At 62.6% G+C, this 23,586-nt stretch overlaps 1 protein-coding gene across 1 annotated transcript in view; it reads left to right on the top strand.

Annotated features, from left to right (window-relative positions):
• Positions 1 to 23,586, top strand: part of AATK (apoptosis associated tyrosine kinase) — a gene marked incomplete at both ends in the record, with an annotated part of 38,146 nt that overhangs the window by 9,977 nt on the left and 4,583 nt on the right. The window contains 9 exons of the mRNA XM_079726394.1: positions 12,170 to 12,303; positions 15,468 to 15,615; positions 18,022 to 18,101; positions 18,644 to 18,762; positions 18,918 to 19,005; positions 19,952 to 20,085; positions 21,378 to 21,462; positions 21,539 to 21,660; positions 23,175 to 23,324. Coding sequence (XP_079582520.1) covers positions 12,170 to 12,303; positions 15,468 to 15,615; positions 18,022 to 18,101; positions 18,644 to 18,762; positions 18,918 to 19,005; positions 19,952 to 20,085; positions 21,378 to 21,462; positions 21,539 to 21,660; positions 23,175 to 23,324 — 1,060 coding nt within the window. The remainder of the gene's footprint in view (positions 1 to 12,169; positions 12,304 to 15,467; positions 15,616 to 18,021; positions 18,102 to 18,643; positions 18,763 to 18,917; positions 19,006 to 19,951; positions 20,086 to 21,377; positions 21,463 to 21,538; positions 21,661 to 23,174; positions 23,325 to 23,586) is intronic.

Here is a 23,586-nt window from a genome sequence, read left to right on the forward strand (position 1 = left end):
GGAAGGGTGCTGGGCCCTGGTGGTAGGTGGGCACAAGGTGGACGAGTGGATGGAGTCCTGGCCTGTGTGTTGTCCTGAGTAGCAGGGGTGGGGCCGTGCTCCACCTGACTTCCGACATTAGGGTGGAACATCCAGTGAACTTCAAGGGCCAGACGGGGCTGTAGCAGGGAGTCAGTTGGTGCTCTGGCCTCGGAGCCCCCCAACCCCCGGCAGAGATGCTGGTCGAGGAGTGGGCTCCCTGTGGTGTCTGGCTGCGATGGGGGGTCGCCCAGGACCCTCACTGTTGTGGAAGTGGCCTTTGTTCCAGAAGGGTTTGGGCAGCGCCCCAAGGGAGTGGGTGAAGGATGAGGCTATGGGCGTCTGGTGCAGATCGGAAAGGGGCTCTTGGGGGGAGCAGTGAGCAGTTGGCACACCCCTGACTCGGTCTCCACGGGTGTCAGACCACTTGCTTAACATCTTTTTAAACTGAGGCGAAATTCATATAACGTGAATTTAACCCCTTTAAAGTGTACGGGTCAGTGGCATTTAGTACATTCACAGTGTTGTGTGGCTACCACCTCTCTAGTTCCAGAGGCTTTTCATCACCCCAAAAAGAAGCCCTGTGCCACTACAGTACCCCTCCCGGCCCCTGTCCCCTGGACCCGCCTGTTCTGGACACTCCATAGGGATGGACCATGCAATGCCGTGGAGGGGCCGTCGGACTCGCCCACGGCTTCTCCACCAGCTGTGCGGGGGCTCCTCTTTTTCCTACATCCTCAACAACACTGGTTATTTTCTGCTTTAAAAATCATGGGCGTCCTAGTGGCTCAGATGGCTCACTTATTCTTCAGAGTGGCTGCTGAGCCAAGCAGCAGCATGCGGCCCCTCCCAGCAGACTGGGAGACCGAGGCACTGGGCCTTGAGGCTGGAGGGGGATGACTGGAAATGCTTCCTGAGTGCCGCGTGTCTCAGGCTCCTGGGGATGTTGGGACGGGGCCAGGCCGAGGGGCCAGTGAGGATGAAGGCGCAGTGGGGGAATGGCCAGCAGTGGGCAGGCAGGCAGGTAGAGGGCTCGGAGGGGGCTCGGAGGGGGCTCGTGGGTGGCGCTTTTGGAAGATGGCTTCAGTCCCGGGTGAGGAACCTCCGGGAAACCACAGACCCCCGAGGAGGTTGGGCAGGGTCTGGGCCATGGGGTGGAGCTCAGTGTCCTCAGCAGGGCTGGACGTGGGGAGGGGGCATGAGCAATCCAGAGACAGTTGGGGTCTCCCACTTGGGGAGGGGGTGGGAGGGACCCAGGGAGCGGGTTTGCCTTGAGGGGGACGTGGACTCCATGCTGGGTTTGGTTTGAGATGCTCCAGGACACCCAAGGGAAGGGCCAGGGCCAGGTGGATATCGGGGTCTGGGGCCCCAGAAGAAGCTGGGGACCAGGGTAGGAGCTGGGGCCCTGATGGGGTCAGGAGGGGATGTAGGCCAAGCCTGGGTCCACTTGGGAGGAGGATGGCGTCTAGCCCAGGACAGTGAAGGGGGTGGCTGAGGAGGTGGAGGGTGCAGGGGCCACCCCGGGACCCAGAATGAGGCACAACCTGCTGTCCTTCCTGCACTCTGGCCGCCAGATGTGGCCAAAGACAGAGCCCCTCAGAGTGGGTCCACTGACCTGAGGATGGCTGGAATCACTGATCCTTCTCTTGGCCGATCCAGGCCACCTCCACCTTCCATCTCTGTGTCCCCATTGTTTCCCTGGGGAAACCTTACTGACCTCCAGCCATGTGGCTCCCCCAGGTGGGGTTTGAGTGTGGGGTGGGGGGCAGACAGAGACCTGTGGAGACCCAGGACCCTGTGACGCCAGGACAGGATCTGGGCTCCATTCTGTTTATGGTGAAACCGTGGGGGTCTTTAAAGACGAGAGGGACGGGGTTAGGCGTGGGTGATAATTAAATAAAATATTAAATAAAATTATATATATCTGATTCTAGACGTAGTACATGCTTATTGTAGAAAATATGAAAACTGCAGACAACGAGAAGGTATTAACTACCCAGAATTCTACCACCCAAGACAATCACTGTTCACATTTTGAGATATTTTCTTCCAGTTAGTTTTTTTTTTTTTTTAACATGGTTGTGATCAGGATTTATAAACAATTCTCTGTCCTGCCTCTTGTTCTCAAATTTACTGAGGCATAATAGAAATAGACTAAACTGTGCATGTTGAAAGTGTTGGGTTTGATGGGTTTGGTGTACAGATATGTCAAAACTCATGAAGTATATATATTTGGGAGACCCCATGAACCCTTGACTCCGTACTCAAATAACAAGCATTTGCTTTGAGCCCAACCGTTCCCTTGTATATCCACTTTTTAAAATTAGCATAAAGTTGATATTTCCTCATTTATTTAAAACACCTTCTTAAATTCACTCTCTATGGCTTCTTTTGCAAATATACTATTGTTTTTACGGAATCCTTTTATTGTAACTATTTAGGCTGTTTTTTACTCTTATAAACACCACTGCAGGGAACATCTCTGTGTGAAGCGATTCCTGCCTGTGACATTAACTTGCTCCTTCCTTTGTTTTTAGTCTGGATTTGTGTGCCATCCAGGCTGCTCTCTCGTTTAAATTCCCAGACCAGGAATCACTAGGCCTGGGAGTTGGCGGGCCTCCCAGGCCCTGCGTGCGCGTCTCCAAATCGCTTTCCAGAGGCTGCTCCAACTTACGCCCACCAGAGCGCCTGGGCAGCTGGTCCTGGTGTGTGGGCTTCAGCCAGACACCAGCTTCTAAGAATTCACGTGGTCGAGAAGCTGACATCGGGTGTGACATTTCGTTTCTTTTATTATGGACAGGGCTGCACATTTTCCTGTGGGCTAGTCAAATTGTATTTCCTTGTTTGTGGGCTGACTGTGTGTTGTTTGCTTGTTTCTGTTTTGGGGTCTTAATGTATTTTTTTTGTTTTTGCTGATTGTGTGCCCCCAAAAGTAGTCACATCAGTCCTTGACAAATTTTCTGTCAATCATTCGTCCTGGTTTGTTGTTTCCTTTTAATTTGGGGCTTTTATGGAACATACGTTTCTATGTGGCCAAACCCATTGATCCATTGCTTTTAGCTTAAAACCCCCTCTCCATTGAGAAGCCTGATATTTATCTATTTTCTTCTCAGATGCTATAATTTGACTCACTGATGTCAATCTGAAGTTATTCTGGTGTGTGGTCTCAGGCAAGACCACAGGGGCCGGGCATTCTGTGCGGGGTCTTCCTTTGAGGCCAGGCCTGGCTCTGGGCTGTGACCTCGCTCTTCACCTGTTGGCCCATCTCTGCCGCAAAACCATATGGTTTTAATGATTGTAGCTTTTGGGCATGTTAAGAGTTAGAAAGGCAAGATCCCTCTCTCTGCACTTTTTCTAGTTTCTCTTATTTAGAGCTTCATCCACTACAAGGCCATGGGTCTTGTTGATGGGTGCCTGGGAGGGGATGTGGGAGGTGGGGTGACCCAAGTCGTGTGACAGCCCCCTGATGGACACCACTCACCTGACCTCACCCCCTCTCATTGGTGGAACAAGTCATTCCTTTTACAAGAAGCCTGGCCTGGCACCTGGTTCTGTCCAGAACTGCTCCCTCCCCTCCTCACAGCTCCCCCCACAAATGGTCCATCCCCCTCCTCCCGCCAGCCCCTTGGAGCCCTCCCTGGAGGCAGGCCGAGGCCAGGACTAGAGCACCAGCACCGAGGGTGGTTCACCAGAGGGATCTGCTGGGTACCGATGTCCGCCCCCTTTGGGGAGCACAGAATCCGTGCCACCCCTCCCGTGTCACCTGCAGGGCCAGGACCCCCCAAACAGGAGCCCCTTGTGAAGGGCCCTGAGACCTCCAGGGTGGGCCATGGGGGGATCCGTCCCCAAGGGACACCCAGGTCCTGGCCCTGCAGCCTCCACCCCAGCTTAAACCAGCATCCCTCCTCCCTCCCCTTCCGTGTCCATCCACTGAGGGCCATAGGTGGTGTGGCTCGTGCCCAGACCCTGACGCTGGACCCCACTCCTGCCCCCTGCTTACCCGGCCTCCCAGCGGGATCGGGCTGGTCCTGGAGCACTGGATAGGGCCTGTCACGTGGCGGGTGTTACAGTCGTGTACTCGGGGGACAGGGTGGGGGCAGTGTCCCAGAGCCAGCACCTGGCAGGTTTTACGGGGGACTGTGGGATGTCCAGGAGGCAAGGAGGGCTTGGGGACATGGGACTCTAGCCCTATGGGGTCTGGAAGGAGGGTCTTCTGGCCCACCTGTCTCCCTTGGGTTCCCTACCCCAGTTGCAGGTCCCTGAGGTGATCTGGGGGACAGCAGAGAAGATGTGGGAGGGGGGAATCCTCAAAGAATGTGTTGAACTTGAAAACGAAGCAGGAAAAGCAGGAAGGGAGAAGGGGGAGGAAGGAGGGGGAGGGGGGAAGGAGGGGTGGGGACCCATTGGTGGACCCGGTGTCCCTGCCTTGGGAGATGGTGCCTGGCTGCAGCTGTGTGGGGGCTGTCACCCTGAAACGGCCTGCAGCCAGGCCCCCACACGTGCCTGGCCTAGTGGAGGTGGGGTGGGGCCAGAGAAGGGTGGTTCCAGGCGGGAAGCTGGGTGGTAGGGGTGAGATCGGACCCGTGAGGCTGGGGGTGGGGCGGGCTCTGTTTGCTCAACATGAACTGGAAAGTGGCCCCTCCTGGCAGAGAAAGCATCCACGGGAGACCCTCGGGACACAACAGGTGCCCAGTAAGCGTGAGTTACTATTCCTAAACGTGGCCATGCAGTTTTACAGAACGCCGTGCCTCCTTGGAAATGGCTGGGCCTTGCCCAGCAGTGCTCAGGCCACCGGGCTGGCGAGGAAGGCAGGGTCCCGTTCAAGCAGCAGAATTGGGCCTATGGAGGCCATAGACCTGCTGGGTCGGTGCGGGGAGCTGGTCGTCTCTGTCTTTTTTTCTCTGTTGCTTCTGCAGTGGATAGAATTATTATTTTAGGAAGTATCTAACGAAACAGGGTCCACCATCAGTCATCCCCACAGGAGGGCGCCGCAGAGGCGGGACCTCAGACAGAGGAGCGGCCAGGAAGGCAGGTGGTTCTGGTCTACCTGCTGCTCCGGCTCGCATGCTGTGCGGGTTTTGGGGTGTTGTAGGGGCTGGTGGGTGTCAGAGGTGAGCTGCTGAGCATTTGTTACCCTGGGGTGTGAAGACCCCTGGGTGTCACTGACTCCTTCGGGCGGGAAGATGGAACAGGCGCCTCTCGGCTCCGCACACACCCCCTTTGTTGTGATGGCTGATGGTTAACAGGTGTTTGTGTCGTATGACCATGTCGGCTTTTACAACCTGCGTTTTCACATAAGGGAGCTGGACTCTCAGTCCTTTGCTGTGTGATTTCATCTGATGAAAGTAGAGCCTTAATCACAACAAAAAAGAGCTCCTATTACGCCAGAAACGTGACCCCTGCTGGTGGAGGTGGGGGTGTGCTGTCCGCTGCTCTCAGGGAGCACCCCCCAAGGGACCCTCCACCCCCACCCCGTGAGGTTTCCTTCCAGAATCCCCGGCCCAGCCCCTGCCTCTTCCAGCCCCGTAGGCTTGTGTGGCCCCTTGAGGGGTGTGGGCCCAGGGTTTGCCCTGTGTGCTCTCGGCCACCCCCAGGCACTGCTTCTCCCTGTGATGTCGCCACCCTGTTCCCAGTGTCCTGGCTCCCTGGCCCCAGTTCTGCCCACAGAGCGGGCATGGGGCACTGAGGAGGGCAGGGAGGGGTCCTGGCCGGGGGCCCCAGGCTCCTGTCTGTAACTTCCTCACCCCAGCCCTTTGTTTGGGTGAAGACAGGCAGGCTCTGTGCCTGCCAGGTGACCCTGGCTGTGGGTGCCCCCGGTTGTGGGTGCCCCCCACGGTTAAAGGGGCCTTGGGGAGTGAGCCCCACAATGGTGGAGGGCTGTGTGCCGACGCCCACGGTCACTTGGCAGGAACCTAGCCCGTGGCTGAGATGCTACCCATCCCCCTCCCCGTGAAGGACCATTCTGGCCACCTGACCCTGCTTAAGGAGCCTCTGATGGGGGCCACCTGCCCCTGCTTAAAGCAGCTCATATTGAGGCTACCTGACCCCGCCCAGGGCGGCTCGCACGGAGGAAGCTTGCAGAGCGGCTCCGGGGACGCAGGCTGCTGGAGGTCCGGGACGAGGCTCCAGGGACTGAGGAGCTCACCCCGCTGTGGGGCACACGGGACACATGAGGAGTGAGCAGACCCTGGAGACCCTGGAAGGCAGGGCCCAGAGTTCAGAAGGAGGCAGGTGTGAGCTGAAGCAGTGGGAGCCGCACCCCACCCCATGGAGGCCACACCCCATGAGTGCCCTGCCCCCGCCTTGATGCCCCCAGGCTTGGACACGCCGGGAGGAGGTCTGCACAGCCGCAGGGCAGACCTGGATGATGAAATGGACCCTAAGAGAGAACTTCCCAGCACTCAGCAGTGCTGCCTGCCCTGCCCTGTGTGTGGTGGGCCAGCCCTCCCCCATCCCAGCTGGACGGAGATTGGTGAAGTGGGGCCTGAAGGGGCTCTGGGATCTGGGTTCCTGCCGGGGCTACGTTTCCTGCCTGGAGGTGAGCAAGTGCAGGGGCGGGGGGCTCACTGAATGGGGTACATCCAAGGGCTCGGGCTGCAGGGCCACCCTTGGCCGCTCCCAGGTGACTCCCGGTGGTCTGGGCTTCACCTGGGTCTGCGGGTTATTTTATCATCTTGGCGGGCCCTCTGGGCAGGAGTACGAGGGGCAGAGAGGAGCAGGTGGTGAGCGGCCACCCTGTGGCCTCGCTGCCGCACCGGCCTCTGCCCCTGTTCCTCCTCTCCTCGCCCTCTGCTCAGCCAGCAGGAGGCCTGGAGCACTTTTTGGCCCACCCTTCACCCCTTACCTGGGGCTGAACTGAAGTGGGAAAAGGGCCGGGGGTGGGGTCTTGTGGTAGGGGGTCTGTGGTGTGTGCCAGGCCTAGCTGACATCTTGGGTTGGTGTTCCTCTATTGCACACTCGCTGTGGGGTGGCTCCATTTCCAGATGGGGTAGCTGAGGCTCAGGGCCCCACAGCTGGTGATGGAGCGTCCAGCCCACCGGGGCCCTGAGCCCTCTCCCAGCCCAGCCTGGAGCTGCCCCAGCCCAGCCAGGGGAGGGTAAGCAGGTAGCTTCTTCCCACCACGACCAGGAGCCCCCTGATACTGGCACATGGTCACAGAGATTGGTGCCAGCACTTGCCCACTGAGGGTATACAGGCACGCCAGGTGTCCATCTCCTGTGGGGAGGACCACGGGGCCAGGTCCCACAGTGGTCGAGTGCCCCAGAGTGCAAGGGAGTCTTCTTGGCAGGGGGTTGGTCTTCCTCTGCTTAGCAGGCTCCTCTCACCTCTGGCCCCACCACCCTCCCTTCCTGGAGCTGCACTGGGCAGCCCAGCCTGCGGCCCTTGACTATGTTCTGACCTGGGAGCTGCTGCCCCCGCCAGGGCCCTCCGAGGCGGTGCCTGTCCATGCGCGGCCACTGTGCTCTCTGGGGCTGGGCAGTAGCTGTGGGTGCCATGAGGGTCTGGCCTTCCCTTCTGCTTTGGCAGCAGGGTCTGGGGGCAGGGCTGGAACCTCTGGTGATAGTGCTGCAGAAAGGGGTCCCGGAGGCATTGGGTGGACAGAAACATCCGTGGAGGCTTAGGGTTCCCCGAGTGGGGCCCAGGCCAGGCACGGCCAGCCAGCACGGAGTGCCTCAGGGGATCCTCCTTTCACAGGGTGTTAGCTGAGGCCATGTGCCAGGATGCTGGTGGGTCCCAAGTGCAGTAGCCCCAAGCTTGGACCCCCGGGTGGCATGCACCCATCTGAGCCAGCCACCAGCCGCACAAGCAGGGCGTTTTTTCCCCACATCCAGGGGCCTGGTGCCTGGTACCCAGCCCTGCAGCCCCCAGACCTTGGCTTCGGTCCTGGAGCCCCTCATGGTTACAGAAGGGGGCTGGCACGGTGATGTGTGTGCTGGGCTTCATGGCCATGTCTAGGGGCTGGTGTTCTGATCCTTTCTCACCTGCCCAGTGTCTTCAGGAAGGCTCTCCCCGCTGAACCCTTGGACATAAAACGGCCAGAGAGTGCCACCTGGTGGGCGGTGAGGACCCCCCCCCCACCGACCTACGTCTCACTGCCAAGCTGCCCCTGTGTCGCTGTGGTCACAACTCAAGTGGGCTCTGCAAGAGCCAGGACCCAGCTGGCCTGCCCTCCTGCGGGCCTGCCCTCTCACGGGCCGTGTAGTTGTCCCCAGGCCAAGGGTAGAGCGGCAGGCATCTGGGCTTGGGGTCTGGTTGGAAGTGGGCCTTCCCGTGCTCCCCGTGCTGGGCTCGCATGGGGCTGACAGTCACACTAGGGTGAACGGCCACAGCGAGGTGAAGGGCTCGGAGTTTGGGAGCAAAGCTGTGGCTGGATGCTTTCTGCTGCAGAGTTGAACGGCCTGAGGTTTGTTTGAATGGGTTTTTCATTTCTGAAACAAATAACAAAGCCATTTGCAACTTTTGTCTTCCTGGGCACTCGTGGTGTCGTTCTGGTGTGTGAGTGGCCTGGCACTGGGGGGATGGTTTCGGGGTCGCCGCTGCCAGGCCCCCTCAGTGTACAGAGTATGGAAGGACGTGTGTGCAGGTGCACGAGCACAGACACACAGGTCAGTGCCTGTCTGTGCGCTATAGGTGTGCCAGGTGTCCATGCGCTGGGGTCGTGCGGGCACCGCCACCTGCCGCAGGCACCTCCGGCTCTTCCCCGTCCTGTACTGGCTCCAGTGTGTTGCTTATTTGCTCTGCAGAACCAAACACCTACCTGAGGCTGCTCTGTCTCCTCCTTGTGGCCCCGCTGCCCCAGCGTCTAACCTGATGGGCCTCTGCGCCCTGTGTGGTCCTGGTGCCGTTCTCTTTCCTCCGTCAGTCAACACAGGCTTATTGGTGTTTCCAGGCCCTGGGTGTTCCTCTAGCCCTTGACACAGAGAGCATCCCTGGGCTGTCACACCTCTCACTGAGGTTGTCACAAGAATGAAATGAAGCGCTGACCCTTCTTGCACTCTGGGAAGAGGTGGGGCGTGAATGGGACCCCATATGGGCCTCCCAGACTGTCAGTGGGCGCCGATCCTAAGGGCACAAGCAGGACCTTCCCTGTAGGCATCTTTGGTGGGTGGTGGAGGAGCCGGGAGCCAGGAGTCAGGAGTGGGTCTACCCAGGCCCCCAGGCACCAGCCCTGTCAGTGTTTGGGTGCATCCATAACTTCCTCGAGGCTCAATTTTCTTACCTCTAAAGTGGGCACGATGATACCTCATGAGCAGGTTTGTCGGGGGACTGAAAGAGAGGGTATGTGTGTGTACATGCATAGTATGTATGCCCCTGTGTGTGTGTTCGTTCATGCTGTGTTGATACAACAAGTGTCTCTGCCAGACACTGGTCTGTTTCAGGAGTTCACGGCCAGTAGGGCCTAGGCTGTAGGCGCCGGCCTGCGGGCTCCGAGAAGGGCTCCGGGAGCCAGAGCTGGAGGTGCTGAGGGCGTTGGTGCCCCCCTCCTGGGGGCGGCCAGGGTGCAGGACTTGAGTGAGTGATGTCTATGTGTGGGTAGGGGGTGAGCGGCCCCTGTGCGGCCTTGGGATCTGCGGGTGACACTGGAGGGGACAGGTCCATCTGACACTGAGGGGCTGTTGGAACCCTCCTTCTCCCACCAGGATCATCCTCTGACTGTGGAGGACAGGGCATGGGCTCCCTGGGGACCGAGAGCAGTCTCCTAGCCTCTGACATGGACCTCAGTGTCCTCATCTGCAGAGTGGTTCTGAGGGTGACACTGCTGTCACCTGCTGTGGTCTCAGGGAGGGGGGCGGGGTTTCAACTGTTCCAGCATTGGTGGGGCTCCAGAAACTGACATGTTTTGTAGATTTGAAAATTCAAGTCCACAGCCTCTCAGAGCCACTTCTGGCTCTGCCCATCTGTTTGGTCTTCTCCCTATCCCTGCAGATCCACCTTCAGGGACGTGGGCATTGGATGGTGGGGGAGGCCCACTCAGGGCCCCACCTGCCACCTTCCTCTGCTGCTGAGTCAAGCACATCATGCTGAATGACCACCCATCCTCAGCCCAGTTCTGTGACCAGGGCCTGCCAGGGGGTTGGGAGGGGACCCACAGGAGGGCCGCACCCCAGGACTAGCATCAAGGAGGCTGAGGGTGGAGGCTGGGGCTGGCCCACCTGAGGCTGTCTTGCCCGACAGCAGCCTGTGCAGCCCAGAGGGGCAGGTGAGTGATGGGCCTGGTGCCTGCTGCCTTCTTCCAGGCCCTGGGACCATCCAGGAGATGGAGATGCAGGAGTGCGCGTGCAGGCAAAGGTGGCGGGAGGGGAGCCTGCTGAACGCCCATGGGTTGCCATGGCAACAGCACATCCTTAGGGGCTTTCATGGCTTCCTGGGGTGCGGCAGCCAGCGCTGCTCAGCACCCTGTGAGTACACGCTATTTGGGTGGGAGAGCCCAGTTGAGGGGGGTGATGCTTACATAGTGGGTGGGCCCCCCCCACCCGGCCTGTGGAGGCCCCTGTGAAAGTATCTGCTCACAGCCCCCGGGACTGGGGAATACAGCCAAAGTTCCAAGGTCTCTTCCAAGGGCAGGCTGAGCTGGTTTCCCCTGCCATGGTGACCCTGCCCTCCTGGGCCCTCAGCCTCGCCTCTCTTCCCTGTATGTGGGTATCTGGAATGAGCTCGGAGACTTGAGTAGGAGTCCAGGCCGCACTTACCATTGTTCCAGCCTCTTGGGCTCACACTGCCTCCAGGAAGTCTTCCTAGATACCCCATTAACTGGCAGCTCTGGCTTCCCATGTGGGCGCAGAATGCCCGGGAGCAGAAGCAGATCAGTCAGAGGTCAGCTGTGCACCTCGGCAGGCTTCTCACCCTCGATGAGCCTCCATTTCCTCCTGTCCGGTGGAGACAGGCATGGCAGCCACCTCAGTGCCAGTTAGGACCCGGTGAGGCGCTGCTGAGACCTGAGGGACCAGTGATGGCAGGTGTGCTGGGTGGGATGATGGGGTCCTGAGGAATCAGCCATTGGGAGCTGGGGGGCTGGGGTGCTCAGTGGGCAGAGGAGCTGGGGACAGGCAGGAAACCTCCAGGGGCCGAAGGGAGGACGGGCAGAAAGAAAGTCCTCGGGAACGGGGCGTGCACTGGAGCCAGTATTATGGGACAGGAGGGCAGGCCAGGGGTGGAATTGCCAGCCCAGCGTTTAGGGGACCCCGGCTGGCCCCACCACACTGTCCTGCGGGCACCAGATGGGCCAAGCTTCCCCAAAGCCCTGGCTCAGCGGGGGAGTGGGGGCAGCTTGGAGCCCATGCTTGTGTGTTGGAGGGCCACGTTGTGCTGTCCTGGGCACCACAGTTTCCCCATCTGGTGAGGGTGAGCCATGAGGGGCTCACATGGACCAGGTGCTGCAGAAGGGGGCACCCTGCTGTCCTCAGGACAGAAACAGCACCAGGGGTCCCTTGGTGGGTATTCAGTAAGAGGGTGACTTGGAAACGCCAGGCTGCATGGAGGAACTCTGCTGCCTGACCTTCTTGGGGATGGTGACATCCCTGTCCTCAGAGGTTGGACAGGTCCCGGCCCTGACCCCCAGCTGCCTGGAGCCTGGCATGTGGCCAGTGGCCAGCAGCCAGGTCCTCAATCTCTCCCACTTAGTGGGGCCCTGGTCCGCCTCCCAGCAGCCCCCATCCCGGGTCTCACAGCCTTTACCAGTGCCATGCCATAGCTATGGCAACGATGACAGCCCCCAGGGCCCACTCCAGAGGGGTGAGTGGGCTGGCCAGTCTGAGAGAGACGTGGGAGAGGGTTCCCATAGCCCCAAGACCCTGAGCTCATGAGGGATGTCCACGAACCCCCAGAAGTGGGAGCTGAGCAGGCCTCGCCAGCTCTGCCAGCCCCTTGTCCCTTGGCAAGGCCAGTGTGGCACCCAGGGGCCGGCCATGGACTGCAGGCTTGGGCCACTGTGGCCACCCCGTGTGTCCACCAGCCCTGGGCCCGGTGGCTGTGCCTCTGAGTGTGGGGTCTTGGAGCAAAGGTAAAGGTGCTGAGGCTCAGACTGCAATGAATCGGGGGGGCCTCGGAGCCCGGCGTGGGGATCGGCTGGCCCTGGAGTGTGCCTGGGGGGCTGGGTGCAGATGGGGGCCGGCTCGCAGAGCTGCCCTGTAACTGCTCTCTCCCTCGGCAGACGGCGCCCCGCTCAGCGAGCTCTCCTGGTCGTCCTCCCTGTCTGTGGTGGCCGTGTCCTTCTCCGGGCTCTTCACTGTCATCGCCCTCATGCTGGCCTGCCTGTGCTGTAAGAAGGGCGGCATCGGGTTCAAGGTGAGGGCTGGGGGTCGGGGGAGGCTGTGGACGAGATCCTGAGGGCTGGCCCTCTGGTGTCCACTCGGCACTGGGCTTCCTTCCCTTCTAGGGCCCTCTGGGGACCATAGAGGCCGGGACCCCGCAGCCCCTCCTCTGGGGGTGGCCGGTGGGAGAGGCCTAGGGGCTGTCAGGGACCCCTCCCACTGCCTCCCCCATTTTGGGTCCCCCTGTTGGGGGGGGCACTGCCTCACGCTGTCATGTCCCAGCTCAGGGTCAGGCCTCTGTGTGCGGTGCACCCCGGGACGGTGAGGATGGGCCTCAAGGGGGCTACGGGGGCTCCTGAGCCACTGTGGGAGGGGTCTCTATGCCCAGGGGGTCCTTGAATCCCTGCTTGTTCGAATCAGCAAAGGGAAACCAAAGTTGCCCAGACACGCTTCCCGGCATCAAAAGCACCTCTCTGGCTGGGGTCACCTTACTTTGGGTGTCTTCTGCCCCACGAGGAAAGGATTGTGTGCCACATGGGAATCAGGGCGGTAGGACAGCAGGAGTAATCATTACTGTTTATGGAGCATCAGCTAGACGCTGGGCCCGCCTTCTCTCTGGCCGCCCTGGCAGGGCTAAGCTCCTGGGGTCATCCTGGGCTGGATTCCAGGGCTGAGGTGCCCCTCCTAAGGATGGTGGCCGAGGGGCATCCCCTGGGGCGCTGTTCCCCAATCCTAGAAGTGCCCATGGCTGTTCCCTACCTTTAGCTGCAGCTCTGAGCATGGAGGACCAGGAGAAAAAGCTGGGAACTGAGGGGCCCAACCAGAGCACCCCCCCAGCCCTGTGGGCTGAGTTCTGCCGACTTAGCACATAGCACCGCCTGTGGTCATTCTCCCGCCCACTCGGCCGCCCCGCCCTTGGCTGGAGGTCAGATTCCCGGGCCTGGCGAGGTCAGGAGGGGAGGGGCTGTCCTGTGGCCCAGCACAGCGGCCCGCCACCCCAGTCATCTCCATACTAAGTGACCCACATTGCAGCCGGGTCACCCCCATTTTAGAGAAACAGTGCCCTCCCCCTCCCCCTGGTATGTCTCATCACAGAGGGGGCCAGGGGAGCTGGCATCTGCCTGGTACTTGCCTTTTACAAAGGTGGCTTTGCCACATTTCACTGCAGGGCCATCCAGAGCCCTCTGAGGGGTGGGCTGGTGGAGCTCAGGGCCTGGGCAGCAGGGCCACGGCCCTGGAAGCCTCGGGTCTGCATCCAAGCCCCTGCCTGGGTATCCTCATGCCTAGCCCTGTCTCCCTGGCCTGCAGGCACACAGTGGGCTGGGCCAGGCGATGCTGGCATTTTCCTGGAGGATCCTGGGGCCAGAGAAGCAAGCGGGAGGGGGAAGGGAAGTGGGATGGGAAGGGGGAAGGGAGGGGAGGGGGAAAGGAAGGGGAGGGGAAGGGAGGGTGGAGGGGAAGGGGCGCCCGGGTTGGGCCTTGAGGCTATTGTACGTCAGCCCCTTCTCAGGATGCTGTGAGAACAAGGCCCCAAACAAGGGCCAGTGCGGCCCCCTCCTACCCGTGCCCTCCTCACCTCCTGGGAACATGGTGCCCGGAACATTCCAGCACCAGTGCGCCTCAGTGGGAGGGCCTGCCTGCATAGCGGGCTCCCGCCTGGGCTCTGGGGGGCCAGTGCTGGGCTCTCCCACCTGGAGCTGTGCTGGGAGAAGGGGCTGGGCAGCGATGCTCACACTGTCCTATCTGATCACCCGCTCTGCTGGCTCCATCCGGTGGGCCTCCAGGTGGCACCGTCAGGTAACAGGCTAGGGCCAGGGCCAGACCCCGAGGGAGGTGGGTGGGTGGGTGGGCGGGCATCTGTGCCTCTGCAGAGCCGCAGCTGGGATTACAGGGCGAGAGGGTTGGTTCTGACAGCCCTGGGGCCCAAGGGTGGCCTCCCGGGCCCTGGAGAGGGGGAGTCCCTGCAGGCCTTGTCCCCAGTGGCTCTGTCATCTCTGGGTACAGGCCGGCACCAGCCCGCAGGGACACCCCAGAGGGCTCTCGGCCTCCCTGTTGCAGCCGAGGAAATTGAGGCCCGGAGAAAGGAGGGTCCTCGGGTCACAGTGCCGGGTGGGAACCTAGGCCTTGCGGCTCCCTGTCCAGCCGCCTGGCCACAGGGGCGGCCCCGCTGCAGCTGCTTGGAAGTCCCTCGACCCTCGGCCTCTGTTTCCCCACCTAGCAGCGGTCTGTCCTGGTCAGGCAGGCCCGTGGCGCTAGTACTGTGGTTCTGCTTGTGGCCCAGGGCTCCTGGGAGACTTGGCTGTGGCTCAGGAATGTGAGGGGGCTTCCTCAGACAGGCGAAGGGGCAGCTGAAGTTCAAAATAGCCGGGCCAGGTGGGGCCCAGCCCGGTGCCCAGGGCCAGGCTCTTAAGGAACCCGGGGAGCAGACAGACGCCCGCCCTCCTGGGTCGAAGTCCAGGGGCCCTGCAGGCAGATGGCCGCGGTAGGTGGTGCTGCCAGCTACCACCTGCCTGGGGGTGAAGCTGGGGGTGGGCCCTCAGGAATGCCCCTTGTCCAGGAGGAGCAGGGGCACTTAGTTGCTTGTCCACTGGGTCAGGGTGGGTGGGATGATGGAGCCCCTGTCCTGGATTCCCCAGCCACGACCCTGAAGCCACTGACCATGGGGTACCCCTGCCCAGGGCGAAGGCTGCTGGGAGGTGGGGTGGCTGAGAGGCGTGGAGGGTTGACTCTGGATGGGCGGGGGCAGCTGGCCTTCAGCGCCCCCCCCACCCCTTGCCAGTGTGGGCCCGGTGCTGCCCACCCTGGCCTGAGCCTGGTAGGCGTGGATGTGGGTGGGCTGAGGCTGGACGAGGCGTGGCTGCCCTGGGGCTCACGGCCCCCACCCTTGAGGCTCTGCCTGTGGGAGGCGAATCCCCACTCCCCAACCAACACAAACCAAACCCCGCCCTCCTGGGGCAGCTGGTGCCCCTGCGGAGGGGGCAGCCGAGGAGTGGGGTCTGTTCTCTGCCCTGAGGAGCGAGGAGGTGGGTGGAGGGGGCAGCTGGCAGGGCTGCTGGGGGGAGCGGGGCCCCGGGAAGAAAGGGGCCTTTCAGAGCTGGCCTGCACCCCTTGTTCTTGCCCTGCCCTGCCCCCGTCCCCTGCCCCTCCCCCTTCTGGGGAGCCCTGGAGCTCACCGCGTGTGTCACCCGTTTGGCCCAGGAGTTTGAGAATGCCGAGGGGGAAGAGTACGCGGCCGACTTCTCGGCACAGGGCTCCCCCGCAGCAGCGGCTCAGAACGGGCCCGACGTGTACGTCCTGCCACTCACTGAGGTCTCCCTGCCTATGGCCAAGCAGCCCGGGCGTTCAGGTGAGTGAGCCCCCAGGTGGGCGAGCCCCCAGGTGGGCGTAGGGTGTGGCTCGGGGGTCAGTGCTCCTGGGGAGGGGAGGCAAGGGGCTGGTGTGTGCCCCCTTTTGCTGGCCCTGGGGCTCTGTGAGCAGGCTTGGGCCAGCTGGGGCTACTGTGCAAAGGGGGCGGGGGTCGCTCCCTCTGGTCCTGGGGTGGGCACCCATGTGCTGGGAGGAGGGGTTTCTCTGCGGTCCCTGGGATGCTGGACCCCATACATGGGCTCCGTGGTGCCCAGGAGCAGGGCCCACCCACTGGGGGGGAGGGGCTCTTTGGGGCTCCTTCTGTGGGTGGAGCCTTTTGCTCAGGGCCCTGGGGTAGGGGAAGGAGGGGCCTGGGTCCCCCCAGTGCATGTAGGTTGCAGGTGCAGGCGGGGCCTCTTCCTGTGGCTTCCTTGCCATGTCTCCCACTCGCCCCATCCCGTGGTCCCCCCACCAGGCTGGCAACCCACATGGCAGATGCAGGGCCCACACTCCAGAGGTTAAAGGTCAGTGGCCAACTTGGGCTTTGAACCTATATCTGCCTGATTCAGCACTGCAAGAACCCCCCAGTTGTGTCTGGAGGCTGGTGGGGGGGGTCCCTGGCCCCAGGCCCCCTCCCTGGCAGCTCCTAGGTCAGGCCTGTGCCCACCCCCAGCTCCTCCAGGTGCACTGAGAAGGGTGTCAGGTCCAGGGGGGGCTCTGTTGGCACCAGGGTCTGTGATGAGTAAGCCTGCCCTACCTGCTTGTGTTCTGGGCCCTGCTGGTCCTGACCACGGTGCTGCCCACCCCGAAGCCCAGCCTTCATCATGGGCCAGGGGCCTCCAAGGCACTGGGCTGGGCCCAGCCCCCTGGCACCATGACTGTCACTCCCCACCCCCCTGCAGGTGTCTCCTAGAGGAGACTTCACCAGTTAGGCAGGAATTTCAGGTCCCGGGGCTCCTCTGTTGAGTGGCCCAAAGGAACACCCTATAAAATCTTGAAGGTGGGGTCTCTGCTATAGGAGGCCCCCAACCTTCCTGGGTGACCATGGGAGTTTCTGAGCCTGTGCGGACAGTGCTGGATGCTAGGAGCTGTTGCGGAGCAAGGGGCCCCCCAGGGGACACTGTACCCCTGGCCTGGGCCTGTCACCTGCCCCTGGCAGCGTGCGTGCCTGGGACCCCAAGGAATCTTTGAGACCCAGTGTCTTCCACCGCTTAAGGGACTGTCCCTAGGGATGAGGGGGGGCAGGGATCCCGGGGGGGCAGTGATTGCATGCTTTTTTCTACTTTTTTAGCTCTGTTCTGTTCTTTATAGGGTACCCTGCTTCTGGGGAGGGGGAGAGATTTGGGTGATGCTGGGAGGGCAGCCCACCTGGAGGTTAAGGATTAAAAACCTGGGTAGCAAGTACTACCCTCTCTAAACTGTGGGGGAAGATGGCCCAGCCTTCAGGCTCCCCAGCCTGGCTCTGTAGGTGCTGGCCCTTGGGTGCGGACCCCAGAACCCCTGGACCCGGCCTGCCACGCCTCCTGCAGCTGCCAGGAGACCTTTCCCGTTGGCTGGCAGTCAGCATGCTCCACTTTCGTCACTGCCCCACTGTCAAGACTGCTGAGCCTGCTTGGGGAGACCCCAGGCTGGAGGTGGGGGGCAGCAGGCTGGACCTCAGGGCCCCACTGGGACCCCTTACCCCCAATTCTGCTCAGCATCAAGGTCAACATTCCCTAGGGTTTCCAGTCCCTGGGAGCAGCCCCTCACCTTGGAGTCTACTGGCTGCCAGGCTCAGCCTGTCCCCTGGGCCCTCTGGGCAGTTGGCGTGGGAGCAGAATTCGGGGAATCCCTTGGGGCACAGGCGGGGTGTGGGTGGGCTCAGCAGCTCTGGCCCTTCCTCTGGGGCCCTCACTGACCCTTCCTGCCTGCTGACCTCACCCAGCCCAGCCTGCAGGAGAATGGGCCCAGTGTGTTCCGTACAGGGCTGTGCCAAGCAGCCCCCAACAAAGGAGCCTTTGGCGTGCCTGGCGCTGGAATGCCAGCCTGCGGCAGGGGTGAGGGGACGGGCCACTCCACTGCCCTCCTCCCCATGGCCTCCGCCCCAGCCACACTGCCTGCCCATCATTGCCTGTGCGCTGGTCCCGGCTCCGGGCCCTGCTGTTTCCAGCCTGGCTTGTCCCTGTAGCTTGGGGCACAGCCTTCCCAGACCCACTCAGAAAGATGCATGGATGCGGCTTTCAGGTCCACAGCTCCCCTGGGCAGCAGGTGCCCTGCTCCTGATGGCCGCCCCCATCAGGAGGGAGCAGGGGGCTCTGGGTGGCTCCCCAGAACAGGCCATGCAGGCAGCCCCTCTAGGGGCCAGGCGAGAGATGGGGGCAATGATGGAGGCTGAGCTGGCATCTCTGAGCCCCCTGCCCTGTTACAGTGCAGCTGCTCAAGTCCACAGATCTGGGCCGGCACAGCCTCCTGTACTTGGAGGAGATTGGCCACGGCTGGTTTGGGAAGGTGAGTTGCCGTCCCGGGGGTTGGTGGGGATGGGGGAGGGACTGGCAGCGTGGTCCGCTCTTTTGCCTGGCAGGTGGAGAGGGTGGGTTGGAGACCTGCTTCTTCTAGAAACCTCCCCAGCTCTGGGGTCCCCTCTCAAGGCACACTGTACTGGGCCCCTCCCTGGGGACCTCAGGGTCCGGCAGCCTCTTCTCTGCAGATCCTGGTGTCATGCTGGGAGATGCCTCTGATTGGGCAGGGATGGGGAGCAGCATCTGGGTCCTGGCTTCTCCCTGACCACCAGCCTGGGTGGGACAATGAGTCCATCTTCCTCACTGCAGACCCCCAGAGCTCTGAGAACAGCTGGGGACCTTAGGGGAGGTAGACACAAAAGACGGAGTATTACAGCCAGGAGGGCTCGCTCTCCCAGGAGCGGTCCAGAACCCATTTTGCAGATGAGTACATTGAGGCACAGAAACAGACTGTTTTGGCTGGAAGAGCAAGGCTGGGGGCAGAGCTTGGGGACGGTGGAGTCCGCCCACCTGGTGACGCCTGCCCCGCAGGTATTCCTCGGGGAGGTGAACTCGGGCATCAGCAGCACCCAGGTGGTGGTGAAGGAGCTGAAGGTGAGCGCCAGCGTGCAGGAGCAGATGCAGTTCCTGGAGGAGGCGCAGCCCTACAGGTGGGTGGCACCTGGGGACAGGCTCAGCCGGAGGGGGTGGGCCACTGGCCGGGAGGTGGGGACGCGGGCCCTGTAGACAAAGGCAAGCTTTGTGTTGCCCCGCTCCTGCCCTGCCCTGAGTGCGAGTCAGGGGGGCAGCCTGTTGGCTCCCGCAGGGCCCTGCAGCACAGCAACCTGCTCCAGTGCCTGGCCCAGTGCGCCGAGGTGACGCCCTACCTGTTGGTGATGGAGTTCTGCCCGATGGTGAGTCGCCCGCTCCCTGGCCCTCCAGCCCCTGCCCTGCGCTTCTGGAAGGTGGGCCTGGCCTTCCTGCTGAGCCAGGGACCCCTCACCCCCACCCTCTGGACCTCACATCCCCCCCAAAGTGGGGTCCAGGTGGCTCTGCACCATTACCTCCCAGAGGCGGCCTCGGGGAGGAAGGAGGTGGTCCCCCCCTCAGAGACAGCGGCCGTCCGGGCTGGGATTCCACTGTACCCTGGGGGAGGGGGGCTTCCCCATCTGCCTGTGCTGCTCCGAGTCACGGCGGTTTTCCTGAGAGGCACCCCGGCCTGCTCGGGGCGGGACTCACGGCCCTTGCGTCTGGTCCACGGCCTCGCTCGTACTTTGGTCTCGGGCCCCCCGCCACACACACACACACACACGGCTGAGCCGCTTGCCGACAGGGAGGCGGCCTCCACAGACGTGGGCCCCCCCACCGTCTAGTTTCTGGACTCCTGGTGTAGCCTCTCAGGGCTTCCCCAGGATGCCTGGGCCCTCCCTGGAGCTGAGCGGCGTCAGCAGGTCATCAGCAGGTCAAGGAGTTGCCAGAGGACACTCTGGCCACCGGCTCTGGGTTCTGCCCAGGCTCAGCGTCACTGCATGTGTGGCCTGTCTGCCGCCCACCAGCTGAGAGGTGGCGAGCATCTGGGCCCCGGTGGTCTGTATGCGGGATGTGACCCTGCTGGCCCGCAAGGCTGCCCGGGGCTGGGGCTTTCAGTGTGGGGAAAGTGTCCGCTGCCTGCGGGGTCATCCTGCTGAGAGCTGGCCCCTGGGGGGCGGACACGGGCCCCTCTGGGCAGCGGCAGCCCTGCGGCGTCAGCAGCATGCCTGGTCCCCCCATGGGCCCCGCTGAGGAGGGAGGGGCCGGGCGGTGGGCTTGCAAGGGCACCCACTCCCCACCAGTAGGTGACAGTGCTTCTCTTCTCGGCAGGGGGACCTCAAGGGCTACCTACGGAGCTGTCGGGTGGCAGAGTCTATGGTGCCCGACCCTCTGACCCTGCAGCGCATGGCCTGTGAGGTGGCCTGTGGCGTCCTGCACCTGCATCGCAACAACTATGTGCACAGGTGAGGGCGCAGGCGGCCCACGAGCTCTCTGCAGGGCCTCCGCACCTGCTCCGGGGGCCGCGTGCCGCGTGAGGTGGATCCTCAATTAACCGGGTTAGTCTTTGTTCAGCCTCTAGGGACCACTGTACAAAGGGATTTTGTCAAATAATAAACACCAGGCAGATGGGAGTTGAACACCTGCTTCTGCAGGAGGGTTAAGCCAGGCGACGTCCACTGTCCAGCTTGCCTGGCTGGGCATGCGGTAGGGCCTGAGGCCCATCCTCTGTCCCCAGGGTGGTCAGCACTGCCTGGTGGCCCTACGGCGGCCCCTACTCTCCTCTGTCTCTCTCAGGCCCAGAGGGAGGGGTGGCTCTGTCCTGCTTCCCGCCCTGGCCCCTGATGTCGGAAAGACGGGCCAGGGCCCAGCGTAGGGGGACATGCCGGAAGAAGTGGCGATGGACGTGGCCCCAGCAGCCCCGGACAGCACTCGGGCCGTCCTCCACAACAATATCCTGGTGCTGAGTGATGACACATGCAACTCCAGCATCAGTGATTTTGTTGAAGAGGGCAGCTGCCAGCCTCCCGACCTGCCCGCCGAGCCCACCCAGCCCCAAGCGCCCATCTGTGGCCCCCAGCACAGCAGCATTTTGGCCGATGTGTGCTGACCCCACGTTTGCCCCAGTGCCCTGGGCCCCAGACACCCATGGGGCCACAAGGCAGGCAGGGGAGGAGCCGGCAGCCAAGGCCAGCCGTGGGTGGGAGGCAAAGGCGGTGGGGGAGCGGCACTGCTGGGTGGGCACTCCACACCCCCACCCTGCCAGGGGCTGTGTGTGCACAGGGCAGGGGCAGGACCCTGGGGTGCTCAGTTGCCCCACTGATGCCTGCCTTCAGGGAGCTGAGGGGGGCAGTGTGGCAGGCGGGAGGAGACTGCAGTGTCCCTGGGCTGGCTCGCCCCCGAGGGACGGGTCAGCAGACTGGTGTCCCAGGAGAAGCAGGGGAGTGGACTGGGGTCAGGGGATGGGGTTCCAGTGAGGCAGGCCTCGTCCAAGGAGGGCCCTTGGGCACCTTCTAGCTGGCCCTGGGCATTGTTTTCCTCGTCTGCCTTCTAACATGTGTGGCCCCGTCCACTCAGACCCTCAAAGTGTCCAGTCCTGGGCGAGGGGCAGGGCGGGCAGCCTCTGAGATGCCCTTTTCCACCCACCCACCGACCGAAGCGAGCCCAGGATGCCCTCGGCGACAAGTGGCCCAGTCCCCTCAGTGCCCTGGATGCCCCAGTCCGGCACTGCTGGCTGACCCCACCCTCCCACCCTCAGTGACCTGGCCCTGAGGAACTGCCTGCTCACAGCCGACCTGACGGTGAAGATCGGCGACTATGGCCTGTCTCACGGCAAATACAGGGTGAGTGGGCCGGCTCGGGCCAGGGCAGGGCCGGCCGCACTTGCCTACGGGGTGACACTGTCCCACGTGCCGACAGGAGGACTACTTCGTGACGGCTGACCAGCTGTGGGTGCCACTGCGCTGGATCGCGCCTGAGCTGGTGGACGAGGTACACTGCAACCTGCTGGTGGTGGACCAGACCAAGGCCAGCAACGTGTGGTGAGTGTGGGCCTGGCAGTCACCATGAGGACTTGGACCCCTGAAAGCCAACGACTTGATGCTCACCTGCGACCGTCAGCCCTCATGGCTGCCCTGTCTGGTGCCGAGTGAGTGTCCAGTGAGGATGCGGGGCGCTGGGGGGCTGAGTCCCACCCGCCTGCCGGCTCCCTGGTGTTGGAGGGGATGCAGGCTGGCCGCGCCAAGCAAGGCCACATGTGTGAGGACGTGTTTGTGTAGCCCTGTCGCTCTGTAGGAGGTGGCCAAATACGCCCCCAGGTAAGGTCGTGGGGGTTCTGGAGCCACCTGTCGCTGCCCGGTGCCACGGCCCACGGCGGTTGGGCTGGCAGAGCGGTAGGGCCCATGGGGCCTGTGGAGGAAGCCCTGCCCCTCCCAGGGCCCACTGGGCCGATGCCTGAAGACATCAGGGTCAGAGCACTCGGGCAAGTTGATGAGACCTGGGGCCTCGTGGTAGCACCTGTTCCCATTGAAAGGGGACAGTGGGGCTGGGGGTCTCCTGTGACTGCAGCCTGGAGGTTTGGGGCTGGGCACAGAGCGGGTGCTTGGACTCAGGACTACAGCCTCTAGAGGCTTGGCTGTGGCGGTCCCCCGTCCCCGGCCTTGACCAGGCTCTGCTTCCCCCTCCTGCTTCCTCCCAGCCTCCCAGGCCCGTCTGGCCTCCCTCTGCTCCTGATAAACCCTCAGGGCCTGGATCCAGGGCCCAGTCCCCCTCCTGAGCTCTCCAGGGGTCTTCCCTGAGCCATTAACTGTACCCCCGTCACAGACACTCCATTCCCCCACTCGCCTCTCCCTCTGGCTGACCCTACCCTGCCTGCCCATCAGCCCACACTCACTGGGGTCCCCTAGATGGCTTTGGCCAGGGCCACTGTGACGTCTCTGTCGCCAATTCTGCTGTCCCTCATGCCCCCAGTTTCGTGGGACAGCCTGGGGTCCCCGGGAGTTGGGTGAAGCTACCGCCCACTGGAAAGATCCCAGCTGCCTTCTCCCAGCCCCGCGTGCACTGGCTGCCTGGCCCACCTATGCTGGCTGGGGTGTCCCTAGACTCACCCCCCACCTCCGCCTCACCCCCCACCTCCGCCTCACCCCCTACCTTCCGCCTCGCCCCCCGCCCCGCCCCGCCTCACCCCCCACTCCGCCTCACCCCCTAGCACACTCCCTCCCTCTGGCCTCCGCAGGTGCCTGGCAGGACTGGGAGCTTCTCCAGGGCATTTCCTGCACCTAGCAGTGTCTGGGCTTCAGCCCAGCAAGGGAATCAACGAATGAACAAATTGACTGGGTTTGTGGGAGGCCAGTCTGGTGTTTATTTGTCCAAGCACCCTGGGTGTGGGCTCGGACCCGGCCAGGTGGCACATACTGCCCATTTACTGAAGGAAGGCGCCGTCTTCTGGCTGCTGGTGTGATGACGGGAGCTGCCCTTGGCACCCAAGTCTTCGAGACCCTTTGTAGCCGTGCGTTGGCCAGCCATGCCCCCTCTCTGATGGCTGTCACCCCCACAGGTCCCTGGGCGTGACCATCTGGGAGCTCTTTGAGCTGGGAGCGCAGCCCTATCCCCACCACTCCGACCGGCAGGTGCTGGCCTATGCTGTCCGGGAGCAGCAGCTCAAGCTGCCCAAGCCCCAGCTGCAGCTGACCCTCTCTGACCGCTGGTGAGGACCCTGTGAGGCCAGGCAGGGCTGGGGGTATCCCCAGCAGGAAGGACAACACAAAGGGGGGTGCTCTGAGTCCCCAGAGCGTAAGTGGCTCCTCCTGACCGCCTGGGTTTCCAGCTCCCCCTGGCTCTCCCCGGCCAGCAGTGACCTCTGGGCCCCACCCTGTGCCTACAGTGGAATGGCTGCTTTATCCAAAATACAAATTTGCCTGCAGCCCTGGCAGGGATGAGCTAAGGGAACAGTGCCCTGGTACACTGTT

This window comes from Hyperoodon ampullatus (assembly GCF_949752795.1).
Source record: "Hyperoodon ampullatus genome assembly, chromosome: 19".
Taxonomy (NCBI): Eukaryota; Metazoa; Chordata; class Mammalia; order Artiodactyla; family Ziphiidae; genus Hyperoodon; species Hyperoodon ampullatus.